The 15,510-nt window shown below is 40.5% G+C and overlaps 1 protein-coding gene across 1 annotated transcript in view; it reads left to right on the top strand.

Moving 5' to 3' along the window:
• Positions 1–341: 341 nt before the first annotated feature.
• Positions 342–15,510, top strand: part of NAPB (NSF attachment protein beta) — a 46,363-nt gene continuing 31,194 nt past the window's right edge. The window contains exon 1 of the mRNA XM_032859331.1: positions 342–507. Coding sequence (XP_032715222.1) covers positions 410–507 — 98 coding nt within the window. The 5' untranslated portion in view covers positions 342–409. The remainder of the gene's footprint in view (positions 508–15,510) is intronic.

The following is a 15,510-nucleotide window of genomic DNA, read 5'->3' as shown; positions in this document are numbered from 1 at the left end:
GCCAGATGTCAGTCGCGGTGACCAAGGGATTCCTGAACCAACGTGATACTGCGTGTTTGAGGTTATCCTTACTAGAGAGCCGCGCATCATCTTCCATTTGCCCCGCATACTTAAAAGATTAAAGTTCACCTTGGACTAAGACCCCTATGGAGAGTCACGCCTCTCGCCCCGAAATCCCCGGCGCGGGCAGTCTGCAAGCACCGATCCCCACCCCGCCCCGCTCTGCGGCCTTCTGGGAAATGTAGTTGACGCCTCACATGTCTTCGCCTTCAGGACCGGACCCGGCACTACAAGTCCCGACAGGCCTTGCGCGCCTCGCCGGCGCTCCCCGCCTCTGGGAGAGAAGGGCGAAGGCGCGGAAGGCGCGTCGGAGCCGGCTGAGGAGGTTGTGGCGGCGGCAGCGGGCGACATGGACAACGCGGGGAAGGAGCGTGAGGCAGTGCAGCTGATGGCGGAGGCCGAGAAGCGAGTCAAGGCCTCCCACTCCTTCCTCCGAGGGCTGTTTGGGTGAGCACCAGACTGCGAGTGCCCTGAGGGGGGTCTCCGTTGCGGGCCCCCTCCCCAACCAGCCGCCCCCACGCGTATCCTGTTGAATCCCCTCTCTCCCCTGAGACGTCTGTGGGTCCTCATTTCCCCTGCATCTTCCCGACAGCTCCTAAGCCTTAGGGCATCCTAGAAGCACCACCCTCCAAAAATGCCCCAGTGGCTCTCAGAACCCCCGCCCTCCCTCCAGAGATCCCCTTGGGTCCCCAGACCTCAGCCCCGTACCTCCTGGAACCTCCAGAATCTCTCGGGGTCCCTCAGCCCCCACACACCGTCCAGACAGCTCCTGGGGTCCCCAGAGGGCCCCCACACCCTCCACGCCCCCACCTGCCGGGTGTTATCCTTGCGTTGGTGGGGGGGTGTCCCACGGCCTCGCCTGGAGGGTGCTGTCGCCGCGGCTGCGGGACGTATTTGTTCGTTTCGCCACGGTTGAAGCTGCATCGCTAGGAGACCCGTGTTGGTGGGAGGCGAGCCCAGGAGGAGCCGGAGGGGCGGGTCCGGGGACCCCCCCCCCACCCCGCCCGCCCCGGCCCCTGACCCTTGCATCTGGACTCATCAGGCTGGGCGGTGGGCCCCGCGGAGGAGCAGACTGGCGCGGCGCCCCCATTCCAGAGATCGTGTGCGGGTTTGCCTTGCGCCAAGTACATATTTAATAAACGTTCGTTGGAGCATGAGTACGTTTCCTCAGCGTAGTATTTTTACTTCAGCAGAGATTGATGGGTTTGCCAGGGCCTGCTCTTTTGATTAAGGATAACGCAGCTCCTGTCTAAGTAGGTGTCTTTTGGGAATCCCGTTAATTTTCTGTAATTCTCCCATGTTCTCCTAGGGAAGGTCTTCAGTTCACACTTAGCAAAAAGCAAAGCTTGCACTGACAGTTCTGGGCGGTTAAATATGTGAATGATTCAGCTGTTTAGGATTAGGGAGGCTGAAATTTCCTGGTGGTTTTTGTTGTTGTTTTTCTTTTTGAAAGTGAAAGATCTGCCGAGCAAGAGCATATTTTTATTTTTGAGAAGGACCAGTACTTAATCGTTGCATTATTAGACAGTTTTATTTCTGCACTCAATTCAGTTTGGAATCTGCTTGTTTTACCACTAGGATTCTTTTGATTATAATAAAACACTACCATCAGGGATACATCCCCAGGAAATGCTTAGATGCAGGTTTCATGCAGAGCACTGTAGTAGGATGCAAAGATGCGTAAAGGTGAGGGTTCCTATCCTCAGGAACCTCTCAAAGGGCATTTATCCTAGCTGGTTTTTAAGTTTCTCATAGGATTTGTAGTTCCAAACATAGCAATTAATCACAAGTTCCCCCCTTTAAAAGTTACCCAGATATAAGGTGATACTTAAGGAACACTGTTCCCCCTTTAAAAGTTACCCCCATATATGCTGTTACTTAAGGAGCACTGCCTAATACTTGATGCTAACACCAAACAATAGCTCCTTTCTGTGATTCACAAAACGTTTAAAATATATCCATATAAAATTTAATGTCCTAGCACCTCCTGCCTAGAGGTGATATTAATGTCACAGAAGATTTCAAGTCAGAATCTATAATTGGTGGAGGAAAATATTACTGCACTTGATACTGGTCTCAGGGGAACCCTCCTTTTTGTGAAGAGGTGTCGTGTTTATTGTTTTTATGAAATTGGGCCAAGTCTTGAGCCAGTAATCCTAAAAGGATTTTTTAAAAGGCTTTTGTTTATAAACAAGCGTCTGTTTTCTCCTTGATTGTTGATCACCTCTTTCACTGACAGAAGGTATAGGAAGACTTTAACCTTCACTCTTTACAGTCAGTTTGCACAAAAGTAACTTCATCCTAGGCCTGGATATGGCAGGCTAGTTGATTGTCTTAGCTATTGAATGGGGGGTGTGGGGCGGGGGGGCAATGTACTTAGCCTCTCTGTGCATTAGTTTTGTCTGTTATAAAAAGGGGTAATAATAGTATATCTTATAGTGAGGGTTGAGTGAGTTTATGCTTGTAAAACATTTAGAACCATTGGAGATGGTGATTATGAAATATTAATTAGCATATTCATCAAAATTGTCAGCCACTACTTACCAAGGAAGCAAAGAGCCAGACAGATTAAGTGACTGCCAGAATTTCAGAGCCAAAGACCTTTAGGACTAGGTCTTTGGTCTTTTTATTAAAGATTTGAAAGAGCTTTGTACCATGTAAGTTTATTTATCCTATGGGAAACTGTGTTATTTTTAGTGAGTATCGGCTCCAGGAAAGTTTAGGGAAGAAGAGTACTCAGGGTTCTATGAGTTTTAATGGTATATAATTACTTGAAGCCAAAAACCAGGCCTAGTTTCTCTGTCAGTAACAGTAGGAAGACCGATTCTGTATCAATTTTAGATGTTTAGAATCTTCCAATATATTTGACATCATTTGTACCTCTCCTCATCCTTCTAGGCTGGAGCACATGTTAGTCCACCCTGCCACCCTTCCTTTGATGTAGAAATTTCCCATCTACTTGTTATCCTTTCTTGAAACCACAGTGTAATCCATCTCCCTGTGTCAGACTCCTGAATTAACTGAACTTACATAACTGATGTGTATCATGAGTATCGTCCAAGCCCAGTGTAGTTAAGAGCTGACCAGTTAGTGCTTTAAAGGGGGCAGGTGATACTGTTCTGAAGACATGGCAGCCATGAGAGGTGCTCAGCATATTGTAGCGTACTTTGTATGGACTCATTCTCATAATCCAGACTGCAGATTAAAATGTATTAGGAGCTTATCTTCTTCACCCCCTGTTTATCCACCACCCACACAGGTTTTATGGCAATACTGTATTCTCTGTACTATTCTTTTTCTCTTCTTTGTTGCTTTCCGTAAGGTTAGATGAAAATACACATTGTATATTCCTGAGAAAAGGTCAATCATGTATTCTGTGTAAAAGGCATAACAAGACCCATTCTTGTCTCCAAGATGTTGGTGAGCCACTGAGGGATGCAGCCATCACAAAATACCTGTTATGCGTGTTCTGCTTTTCTCCTTGACTGCCAGTTAGACAGTGGTGTGTTTTTATAGCTGTAGTGTTGAATTAAAATTTACTATTTCTGAAGCGCTTAGCACAGTATAGCAAAACTACCACCGAAAGAGCAGTGTTTTCATTTCATTTGTTCCCAGGGATGAGCTATGGAATTTTGTAGTTAATTTCAAATTCAATTATAGAATCTTAATGAACTGCCAGTAAGATCTTAAACTGGCCTGAGTGTGACGTAAAGTAGTTTTGAATTGCTAAGGTCTCTCTTACTGTCTTTTTCTTGTTAATAGGAGGCCAGATTGGGGATAGCCTGCACAGTGTACATCACAAGAGAATGTCTGCTTACGAATGACAATTGGAAGATGTTCTGCATGGCTAATGCTGTCTTTCACTTTGGGATGTTGCCCAGCCATAAAACTTGTAAAGAGCCATGAATTTGGCAGTATCAAATTTAATGAAAGACCCTATTGGGTTATCTTGATGCAATTATGAGTCTGTAATTTCTTAGCTATTTTTGAAAATTGGGAATATTTCGGGGCGCCTGGGTGGCTCCCTGGGTTAAGCCTCTGCCTTTGGCTCAGGTCATGATCTCAGGGTCCTGGGATCCAGCCCCGCATCTGGCTCTCTGCTCAGCAGGGGCCTGTCCCACCCCACCCCCACCCCGTACCCCCTGCCTCTCTGTCTGCTTGTGATCTCTCTGTCAAATAAATAAATAAAATCTTTAAAAAAAAAAAAGTAAAGAAAATTGGGAATATTTCTTAAATATTGTAGGCCATTAATTATGAGTATTCTTCACGCAGCTTTATTTCTATAAAGACTGTTTTTAAGTTTTGCCAAAATGTGGTAAGGACATATGATAGCATTTGTAAAGCATTAGGGGCACCTGAATGGCTCAGTTGGTTAAGCAACCAACTCTTGGTTTTGGCTCAGGTCATGATCTCAGTATGGTGGGATTGAGCCCTGAGTCAGGCTCCTTGCTAAGTGTGGAACCTGCTTGAGATTTTCTTCTTCCCTCTCCCACTGTCCCACCACTCCTCTCTTAAAAAAAAGGGGGGGGGGTTGGTTTTTTTTTGGTTTTGTTTTCTAGTTTTAGTGCCAAGTTATAGTTTGTGTATCAAATAATAAAATCTTTCTAGCTTGGCCTTATTCTGTTTGCATTTGCAGTGTTCACCATCTGTTCTCTCATTGTTGTGAGCTCTGTGAGGTACACTTGTTTAGAAGAGGTAGGGAGGACCCATGGTGGTGTGTAGCTCCAGAATGTAAGCTCCTGGGGAGTCCTCTGTCATTGATGTCACCCCACACCTCACTCGACGTGTGTCATGCAGTAGGCACTTGGTGGATATTGGTGGAGAGAATGTGTGAATCCTCCTACCATGCTGATTTTTTCTCTTTTGCTTTTGTTTAGTATTCAAGAGCAAAGGCAACAAAGTGAAGGGGAGTTCATGTCACTTCCTTCTATGTTTTACTTAAATATGTGTTTATTATAAATGTAGTAGCTTCTACATATGTGAGAAAAATGCAAGGACTATGGAAAAGTTCCAGTTAAAAAGTAAAGTCTTCCCTGAGTCTCCTCTCTCCTAAAGAAGAATGATACTCCCAAGAAGTAATGATTTTGAATTTCCTTTTAATTTCTCTGATGGTTACCACTGTAATTCTAAATAATTTTGGAATACTTCTACTTCCTGATTTACTAATTTTAGACCGTATCTATTGACTCTGCTAAAAATGATGAATAGTTGCATGGCCTTGTATTTTCTCTCTTACCTCTTGATTTTACTTAATTAACTGTCAATCTCTGAATATTAACATTTATATATGAATAACATTTAAATTGTAATTCTAGTTTTAATTTTTAAAAAAAATTTAAAAATTTTTAAATTTTTTTTAAATTTTTAATTTTACAATTTTTTAAAATTAAATTGTAATTCTACTTTTAATTTTTTTTTCCAGTGGTTCCCTATTTCTGTGAGTTACATAGTGGCCATGAGTAGGTTGTCCAAACTGGGATATTTTTGAGATGCCAGGAAGATGGGTGTAAGCCAAGGGTGTCTGTCCATCCAGCCAGGACACAGGATCATCCAAGTTCTAGGAGACTTTGCAATCTGTTCTTATGCTTCACTTTGTGTTCATTTGATTAGATGGTAAGATCAGTAAAGCTTTTGTACCTTTAAAGCATTTTCAGTGACTAACACTTAGGGTTCATCTCTTTAATCTTAAGCCTTTTCAGAATAGCTTTATTTTAGTTGTATCTCTCCTATTGAGCACACAGTTGGCTTTTGTTTTATGAGCAAATCTAAAAACCTTCAGTCCATTTACATTGTTTGTATGGCTGGTATATAATTGGTTTTTAAATCTGTCATCCTGCTTTGTTATATTTATTATGTCTTTGTATTGATTATGTATGATGCTTTTATTTTCTTTCTTCAGGTGATCTCTTTTTTTTTAAGATTTTATTTATTTATTTATTTGACAGAAAGAGAGAGGAAATGCTAGAAGTAGAATTTCAGAATGCTAACCATTTCTGTATTTAAATGGACTTACTATAAGTAACGGTAATTTAATTATAATTGAAATAACAGATCATTACTTTCTTGGCTTAAAGTACATATTCATGATAAGGAAGTCTCTGTCAACTTCTGTTTTAATGAGTGTTTTCATTAAAAATTGAAGAGTTATATTTTAAAAAAGATTGTATTTATTTGAGGCAGAGGGAGAGAGAGAGCATGAGGGGTGGGGAGGGGCAGAGGGTGAGGTTGAAGCAGACTCCCTGCTGAGCAAAGAGCCAGACTTGGGGCTTGATCCAAGGATTCTGAGATCATTACCTGAGCTGAAGGCAGACTCTTAACCAATTGAGCCACCCAGGTGTCCCAAGCTTATATTTTGAAGGCCTCTTTAGTATCTGTGGAGACAAACACGATTTTTCTCCTTAGTTACTAATATGTTAATGAATGGATGTCCTCATATTAAACTGCTCTGGCATTCCTTGAATAACCCCTCTGGATTATGATATAATTTATATTTTTTAATGTGCTATTCAATTCTGTTTTTAATTCTTTTCTTTTGAATTATTTTCTTTATGGTTCTTTTGTGTATAGCCCATCAGGTTGAAGTATCAATGTTACGGGTGCCTCATAAAACTAATGTAGAGATTTTCCTTTTAACCTCATGCTATGGTTTTGAAGGTTTAAGTGAACCCTCAAACGGATTTTTTTGAACGTTCTTTAATTCAGTAGTTTCTTCCCTCTGTCACTTCTGTGTTTTTGCATTTACCCTTTTTTCTTGATTCTTTTTATCTTTTTCCTCCAAACAACTAATATTTTTGACTTATGGGTTTTATTACTTTCCTGTTTTCTGCTTTTACCTCGATAGCTTTCTTCCATTTTTCCCTCTGGCTTTTTTGGGGTGAATGGAAGATGGTTTTTTTTTTTTTTCCTACCCCACTATTTTCATTATTGTATTTATATGGATCCGAATATTCATGAATGAATTTTCCTTTAAAACTGTATTAATGTTTTAAATTGTATCCCCCCCCCATCATGATATATAGTGTTTTTTATTGTAATTTTTTCCTCTTTAGCCCAAGGGTTTATGGGTTGTGTTCGAGGTGGAGGTGCTTTGATTTCTAGTTTTCTTTCATTATAATCAGAGAGCTTACTAAGGTTTTCTTTGCCCCTGATATATGATTGGTATTTATGAATGGCCCTTGCGCACTTGCAAAGAAGGCAGATGTTCTCTTATTGGAGTGTATGCCTTGATAGAGATCCCTGAGATCTAGATATTGATTATGTTGCCAGGCCTTTCACATCTGTGTTTATTTGTTGTCCACTTGACTTTCTTGGAGTAAAAGGGGTATGGTCATATCTCCTTTTATAAATGCATTTCTGTCTATCTTGCATTTCTTGTAGTTTCTGGTTTATAAAGGTGGCTACTTATATTTTGGTAAGTAGATGTTCACAATTAATATAATTTTGTTATGAATTGTATCTTTAGCATTAGCAAGTGAATTTCTTTCATTTGGTATTTTTGAGCCCAAATTCTGGCCTTGTCTAATACTGGAGTAGCAATCCTTGCTTTCTTATTATTTGCATTTGCCTGCTTGAGGACTGTATTATGTAAGAGGATTATACATTCAGCCTGCTGCCATGTCACCTGTGCTGTCTGGCTCTGGGCAAAGTGCACTTCCCCTCCCCATTGAGTCTTCTCTGGCCCATGACTGACTTTGAGGGAGTGTGTGGAGGGGGGATGCACACTCTACTTGAGCAGAAGCTGCAGGGGTCATCCCTTGCTTCTGCCCTGGTTTAAAAAAAAAAAAGAAAAAAGGGAAAAAGAAAAAAAGAGTACTCCAGATAGGGCTACATGCCAGAATAGAGAGATGACACATGGAGAAAGAACAAGCACAACTGGCCTGTAGTTACAGGTAAACTGAGTGAGAGAGAAGCCTTTGAAGATTTGAGGGTTATTTGTTGTTGCAACAAATTAAACAAAAGTTGGTAGATGTATGTGGTATACTTTTGACAATCTCTTTAATCTTAAGCCTTTTCAGGATAGCTTTATTTTAGTTGGATAGCTTTATTTTAGTTGTCTCTCTCCTATTGAGCACACAGTTGGCTTTTGTTTTATGAGCAAATCTAAAAAACCTTCAGTCCATTTACATTGTTTGTATGACTGGTATATAATTGGTTTTTAAATCTGTCATCCTGCTTTGTTATATTTGTCTTTATATTGATTATGTATGATGCTTTTATTTTCTTTCTTCAGGTGATCTCTCCTTTTTTTTTTTTTTTAAGATTTTATTTATTTATTTATTTGACAGAGAGAGAGAGAGAGAGAAAGAAAGAGATAGCAAGGGAGAGAACGTATGCAGAAAGTGGGAGAGGGAGAAGCAGGCTCCCTGCCCATCAGGAAGCCAGATGCGGGACTTGATCCCAGGACTCTGGGATCTTGACCCAAGCCGAGCCAAAGGCAGACACCCAACAACTGAGCCACCCAGGCACCCCCATGTGATCTCTTTTATGTGCATTTTTTTGGAGAGGGGGAATTTTGTATTTTTGTTCTACTGGTAACCTTTACACTATGAATCTTTTTTAATGCCCTTAGCTCTAGTAGGCATTTAGTATTTGTTTGATGTGGAAAACACCCTTTACCTATGTGCCAGTCCCTGAGCTTGTTCTAAATTTTTCCTTATGTCCAGCGTATGTATGTGGAAGGACAGGGTTCAGTTATTTGTACTTTATTGGAACAGATGTCTCCATTTTATTTTTCTACCCTGTCTCTACATTTTTTTCTCTTCTCTTTGATCTGTAGTAAAACATACCTTTTCACTGATGTTCCTTAGTCATCTCCGTAGTTGGAAGCCAATATGGTATTCCTTAAGTCCTTGCTGCCATCAGTAGTACTTATTTGTCGACTTGGCTGACTGTGTGATCTTTTCTTCCCTTGAGTTTCTTTAAAAATGTTGTTCCCCTGTCACCTTGCTTTGTATGTTGTCTTGCTTTGTACGTTGGTGTTGAAGTCTAAGTCAAGCTAACCTGATTTTCTTAATTTTGTAAGTGAGTTTTCCTGGAAGCCTAAAGATTTTCTTGATTTATAAAATCTGATAGTCTTGAGGTACCTGGGTGGCTCAGTGGGTTAAGCCTCTGCCTTTGGCTCAGGTCATGATTTTAGGGTCCTGGGATAGAGCCCCACATCCGGCTCTCTGCTCAGTGGGGAGCCTGCTTCCCCTTCTCTCTCTCCCTGCCTCTCTGCCTACTTGTGGTCTCTTTCTCTCTCTCTCTCTCTCTCAAATAAATAAATAAAGTCTTTAAAAAAATCTTTAAAAAGGAGCACCTGGGTGGCTCAGTGGGTTAAAGCCTCTGCCTTCGGCTCAGGTCAAGATCCCAGGGTCCTAGGATTGAGCCCCGAGTCGGGCTCTTTGCTCCGCAGGGAGCCTGCTTCTTCCCCTCTCTCTCTCTGCCTGCCTCTCTGCCTGCTTGTGATCTCTCTCTCTCTGTGTCAAATAAATCAAATCTTTAAAAAAAAAAAATCTTAAAAAAAAATCTAATAGTCTTACTAGATGTGTTTCACTGGGTCAGTTTTCCTAGTACATGATGGACCCTTTCAGTATTTAGATTCACATCTTATTTTGTTTCTATAAAATTTTCTGAAATTAGAGTTTTAAATATTATTTCAATATTTTGTTTTACTCCCATTTTCAGATACTACTTTTATCCTATCACTTTTTCTTGAATCCATTTCCTTTTCTTATTTCACTTCCATGCTCTTGGCTGTTTTCATTTTTCTCCTCAGTGTTAATAGAATTTGTTCTCCCCATAGGTATGTTCTATATAAGACTTTACTTCTGAGGTGATTTGGTCTTTTTCTTTCTTTCCTTCTAGAATTTGAAATAGGAGTTCATGGTCTTATTTTTTATGTGTGCATGTAGGGAAGGAAGAACTTCGCCTTTGTTCTTTACTCTCCTAGGTTCTCCAGACAGACAAGAAAAAGTAGTTTAGTGAACACAGGTAGCAATGAGTAACTCAGAGGGGTAATTAGAACTGGGCTTATAGCGCCTTAACAAAGAACAAAGTATTTGTAGAGAAGTGTCAGGACAAAAGATTTTAGTTTTCTAAGGATGGCAAACTGGAAAACAAAGGAGTAAAGTTTGTGGAGGCTCATTTCTGTATGAACTTTCCATCTGCTTCATGACCATAAAACTTTCCCAAGAGAGGGGATTATGGCAGTCCTCATTTCTTAGAAATTTCTGCGTTTAGTCAGATGGGGAAGCTCTGAGAAGGTGTCTTTCTGGATCTGCTATTCTCATTTTCCTCCAGCTTAAAATAATCTTTATGCCAAAGTGGTGTATTTTGGGGTGGCATATTCTGGTCCCCTGCATGCTCTTGCATTCTGAGTTTTAAGTTTCTGACCCGTGATGTAGTTTCATATCTATAAATGTTTGTTTAATAATCTTTAAATTATATGGAATTGTTTTTGTCTGCTTTGTGGTAGTTTGGGGGAACATTTTTGTCAGTTGCAAAGGTTTTATTCTTCTTATGTAGTAGCTTTGTATGGATGCTGCTTGCCTTCTGTTTAGAGTGTCTTGGGTTTTCTTGGGATCATAATAGCATATGTTTCTGTAATGGGAGATAAAGGGTTTGGGTGCTTTCACAGGTTTCTTAGTTTAAATCCTCTCTTCCATAGATACCATTAAGGACTTTTTTTTTTTTTTTTTTTTAATGAAAAGTGTTAGGGAGGGGTGCCAGGGGTGTGGTGTGACTCTTGGTACTGTGATACTCCTTTGTTTCACAGGACTCTTAGTTTATTTCTATCACTGGTTTTCTTTCCCTTCACTACCAAACTTCCATGGAGCTGCCTCTGCCTCTCCCAGAAGCCAGTTCTTCTGGAGGCCACCACCTCTAGCCAAGTTTTCCTTGCGTTTCCCTAGTTCTAGTGCTCCAGTGGCTGTGATGTTGTGATGTAATAAGAAATGTATATTTGTTCTTCATCCTTGGTTCCGGGCACAGAACTTGTAAAGCACTTGTGGGATCCTCAGTGGTAAGAGTGAGAGAAGGATCTTCTGTACCATAATAAACCCCTTTCAACATTACTAAAGTTTTTGCTAATGAGGTGACTGTTGTTGGCTTCAGAATGAGGGCTGGTCCTCAGAGGAGCCAACCGTATGATTAGAGGGTTGGAACTTTCAGCCCCACCCCCAAACCTTCCCAGGAGAGAAGAAGGGTTGGGGATTGAATTAATCACCAGTGGTCAGTGATTTAATCAGTCATGCCTTTGTAGTGGAGAATCTTCCCAGAACCCTAAATGGTGGGTTCAGAGAGCTTCTGGGGTGGTGAACATATGGAGGTATTGGGAGGTGGTGCCCCTGGAGAGGGTGTGGATGCTCCTTGTACTCCTTCCAATATACTTTGCCCTGTGCATCTCTTCCATTAGCTGTTTCTGAGTTACATCATTTGTGATCTTAAGAAAATGTTTTCCTGAGTTCTGTTTTCATTAATGTTTCAATTAATGTTTTCATTAATTCTTGAAAATTAATCATATTTGAGGAGGGGGTTGTGGGAGCTCCTCATTTTTAGCCAAGTTAGAGATGTGAGTACCTTGAGGACCCACTACTTGAGAATGTTGTCTGAAGCAGGGGCAGTCTTGTGGGACTGGCCCCTTATCATGTTGGGTTTGCATTGACTCTGGGTAGTGTCATAGTTGAATTGAATTGTAAGACACCTAGTTGGTGCCTGCAGAGAACTGGAGAATTAGATGTGGAAAACCCACATGTTTGGTGTCAGAAGTGTTGTGAATAGGGAAATAGCATTTCAGTTAATGGTGGAGATATTTTAAACAGAGTTTGAATTTTTCTCTCCTTTCTGGATACTTTTTGTGTTTGCTTTTTAGTTTGGGTGATAAATGGGAAAACTTCAAAAAAAAAAATGTAATGTGGGTAGTTTCTTCTACCCAGATCCTGAATGGTCAGCATTGTTATTGAGACCTATGTGCCAGGTCCTGTCTGGTCTCTGTCCCCAGGGTCAGCCTAAGGGCTAAAGTAATGTTGCTCACAAGTAGTGAAAGTAAGGAGCTGTCCTAGTTGGTGGGGTTTTCCCCCACGGGTCCCAGGCACTCGGAAAAGTTATCCCTTTTTGCAGTCCTCTGATGTAGTTTGACATCCATTCAGGATACTTCGATTATGATAGAGTTGAATTTTGTCTCTAGTTCTGCTTTCACATTGAAACAACACTGTCAGTGTCATTTTTTTATATTTCTTCTCTGCTACTCTGTGATTTTAGAAGCAACTTTACTTCTCCCTCAGTAGTTGTCTCCTTTTCTTTTGGGTACATCTCATGATGTGTGTGCTCTTAGTCCCCATGATGCTACTTAACGTCCCCCTCTTCCCACCCACGGTCCTAGAAGAGCATGTACTATGATTGCCAGTGTTTTGTACTGCTCCAAAAATAGTTCTTATACAGGATGAGGAAAAATCAAGACTTTAGATTATTTGAGGATTAGTTTTTAAAAAACCAATGACTGATCTGCGTTTAGATGTTATGGGAGTTCTTTGAAATAATGGGCTGTAGTTTCCTAGGCTGGATTCTCCTCCCTGTGCCCCCCAGCATCTGAATTGGAACAGACAGGATGGGATTTTGAAGAGAGGGAGGGACTTGCAGGCTGGGCCCTAGGCACAGCTCTGTGGTTCACTGGCTCCTGGTGGGACATGTTGGGGCTCTCACCATGTTTCTTCAGTGGGACATGGGAGGTGGGATGGGCACTCAGATCTTTTCCAAGACCTGAAGTTAAATATTTTTTCCTCAGTATTCTGATCTCTTCATGGGTGAGAACATTTTTTTTTTTCTTAGTGTTTTCTGACACTGATCTCAGTGAATGTCTCCTGAATAAGCAATGTCAAGAAGGGAAGGGAGTCCACCTTGCCCCTGGAATTGAGAGTTGGTGGAGTCAACTGAGGCTGCATGGGTGGGGTACTGATGGTGGTGGTAGAGGTGATGTTGCTGGAGGTTATGGTGTTGGAGGCGATGGTGGCAGTGGTGATGGTGATGGAGGTGACGGTGGTGGCAGTGGTGGTTCTTAGGGCTGGTCAGTTTCCTTTTGTAGTGCAGAAGGCGTTTTCTTCAAGTTCATAGTAGCATAATCTTCCCAAATAGTTAAGTGTGGCTCAGTTTGGCTTCTCTTAATGTCAGTTCAGTGCCCTGTACTTATATTTATATTATATCACTTTATAATGTAGATTCCCTCTTAGAACTTACTTCTTTTTTTCAAGGATCTTATACCTCACTTATGGAGGCTTTGAATAACAACCATTTGAATTATTTGAACATAAGTTCTGAGTATTTGTCCTTAAAATTCAGAAACATTAACTTTCACATGAATAGAACATAGTAGGTATTTGGAATGATTTCAGAAGTACATTTCTTCATAAATTGTTAAAGTTATGTTTTGTTTATGACAAGTGAGTTTTTCTAGTGCTTATAAAATGAGTATACTTCTCGTGATTCTGTTTTAGGAGAGGTGAGGAGAAGTGAGTGTCTTTAGTTTTTATAAAAATATATTCATTATTTTTATAATGATCACTGAACGTGACATCAGGTTCAGCTCCACCACTGACCTTGACTGGATGACCTTGGGTGAGCCATTGACCTCCAGATACAGTTTTGTTTTTTTTTCTTTTTTTGTTTTATTTATTTATTTGAGAGAGAGAGCATAAGCAGAATGAGAAGGAGAAGCAGGCTCCCCACTAAGCAGGGAGTCTGACGAGGGGCTCAATCCTAAGACCAGGGCTCAATCCCAAGACCCCCAGATCATGACCTGAGCCAGGCACCCACAGATAGAATTTTCTCTTCTGTCAAATGGATTTAGCATCTTTCACTGTGGTTGTAATAATGATGGAAATGACATAATATATGTGGAAATATCCAGCATAAAACCTAGCATAATGTAGGTGTTCTATTATTCCTAGCTGAATCTGTCTCCAAAAATAATAGGGTAAAGTACATTTTAATTAAGCTAGTTTTATTTGGAAACCTTTAATAAGAATGATTGAACTATAATTACAGTGTAAGATTCCTGGTACACTTTAGAAAAATAAGACAAGAAAGTGGTAAGCCTTTGTTATCTCCAGGGAATTATGGACAGCTAAGATCAAAAACTTAGAGGAATTTTCCATTGGGGTAATTAGCTAATTGTTTTGTTCTTGTTGTTTTAATATATAAGGGTGTGATTGAAAGAAAGCTTTGCTAATTCTGACAATATATTTTTGGTGTGGCTTGTCGCCATCCTGTCATTCACTGTGTGATAGCCCCCAAGGTTTTTTTTCTTTTCTTTTTTTGTGTGTGGGGTGAGGAGGAGAGTGGTACAACTTTATATATAATAAATACTATATAATTCATCCATTTAAAGTGTCCAGTTCAATAGTTTTTACCATAGTCACAAAGCTGTGCATCCATCATAATCCAATTTTAGAACATTCTTATCGCTACCAAAAGAAACTCTACTCTCCTTGCACTTACCCATTTTTCTCCCAAACTCTAGGCAACCACTAATCTGTTTTCTGTCTCTATAGATTTGCTTACTCTGAAATGATATCTTATAATATGCTCATGGCTTCTTTCATTTAACATAATGCTTTCAAGCCTTATCCGTATTAGAGCTTTAGAGTACTTCATTTCTTTTTATTTTCCAATATTCCATTGTGTGCATATACCACATTTTTTTATCTTCTCATCAGTTGATGGACATTTAGGTTGTTCCCACTTTTTGGCAGTTATGAATAATGCTACGGTGATTGTTTGTATACAAGTTTTTGTATGGGCATAGTCATTTCATTTCTCTTGGGTGTGTACCACTGGGTCATATAGTAACTCTACGTTTAACCTTTTGAGCAACTGGGGCGCCTGGGTGGCTCAGTGGGTTTAAGCCTCTGCTTTCGGCTCAGGGCATGATCCCAGCGTCCTGGGATCGAGCCCCGCATCAGGTTCCCTGCTCAGCAGGGAGCCTGCTTCCCTTCCTCTCTCTCTGCCTGCCTCTCTGCCTACTTGTGATCTCTGTCAAATAAATTTAAAAAAAGAAAAAAAAAAAAACTTCCTCGGAAGTATGATTTGAGCAACTAACTAAATGTGGCTGTAGCATTTTACATTTGTACCAACAGTATAGGAGGCTTCCAATTTCTTTACATCCTCCCTAACTTTTGTTATTATCTGTCTTTTGATTCTAGCCATCCTCACTGGTGTGAAATGGGATCTCATTTGTGGTTTTGATTTGCATTTCCCTGAGGACTAATGATGTGGAATAACTTTTCATGTGCTTATTGGCTGTTTGTGTATCTTCTTTGAGGAAATGTCTAATCAAATCCTTTGCCTATTTTTTTTAATTATTAAGTCATTTCTTTTTTTATTGAGTTATAAGAGTTCATTACACATTCCAGATATAAGTTCCTTAGCAGACAGGCATGTCCCTTATTTGTACAAATATGCCCAAAAGTCTTTATG

This window comes from Lontra canadensis, unplaced genomic scaffold (genome assembly GCF_010015895.1).
Source record: "Lontra canadensis isolate GAN:19392208 unplaced genomic scaffold, GSC_riverotter_1.0 scaffold16, whole genome shotgun sequence".
In the NCBI taxonomy this organism is placed as follows: domain Eukaryota; kingdom Metazoa; phylum Chordata; class Mammalia; order Carnivora; family Mustelidae; genus Lontra; species Lontra canadensis.
This window is presented reverse-complemented; position numbering and strand designations above follow the sequence as displayed.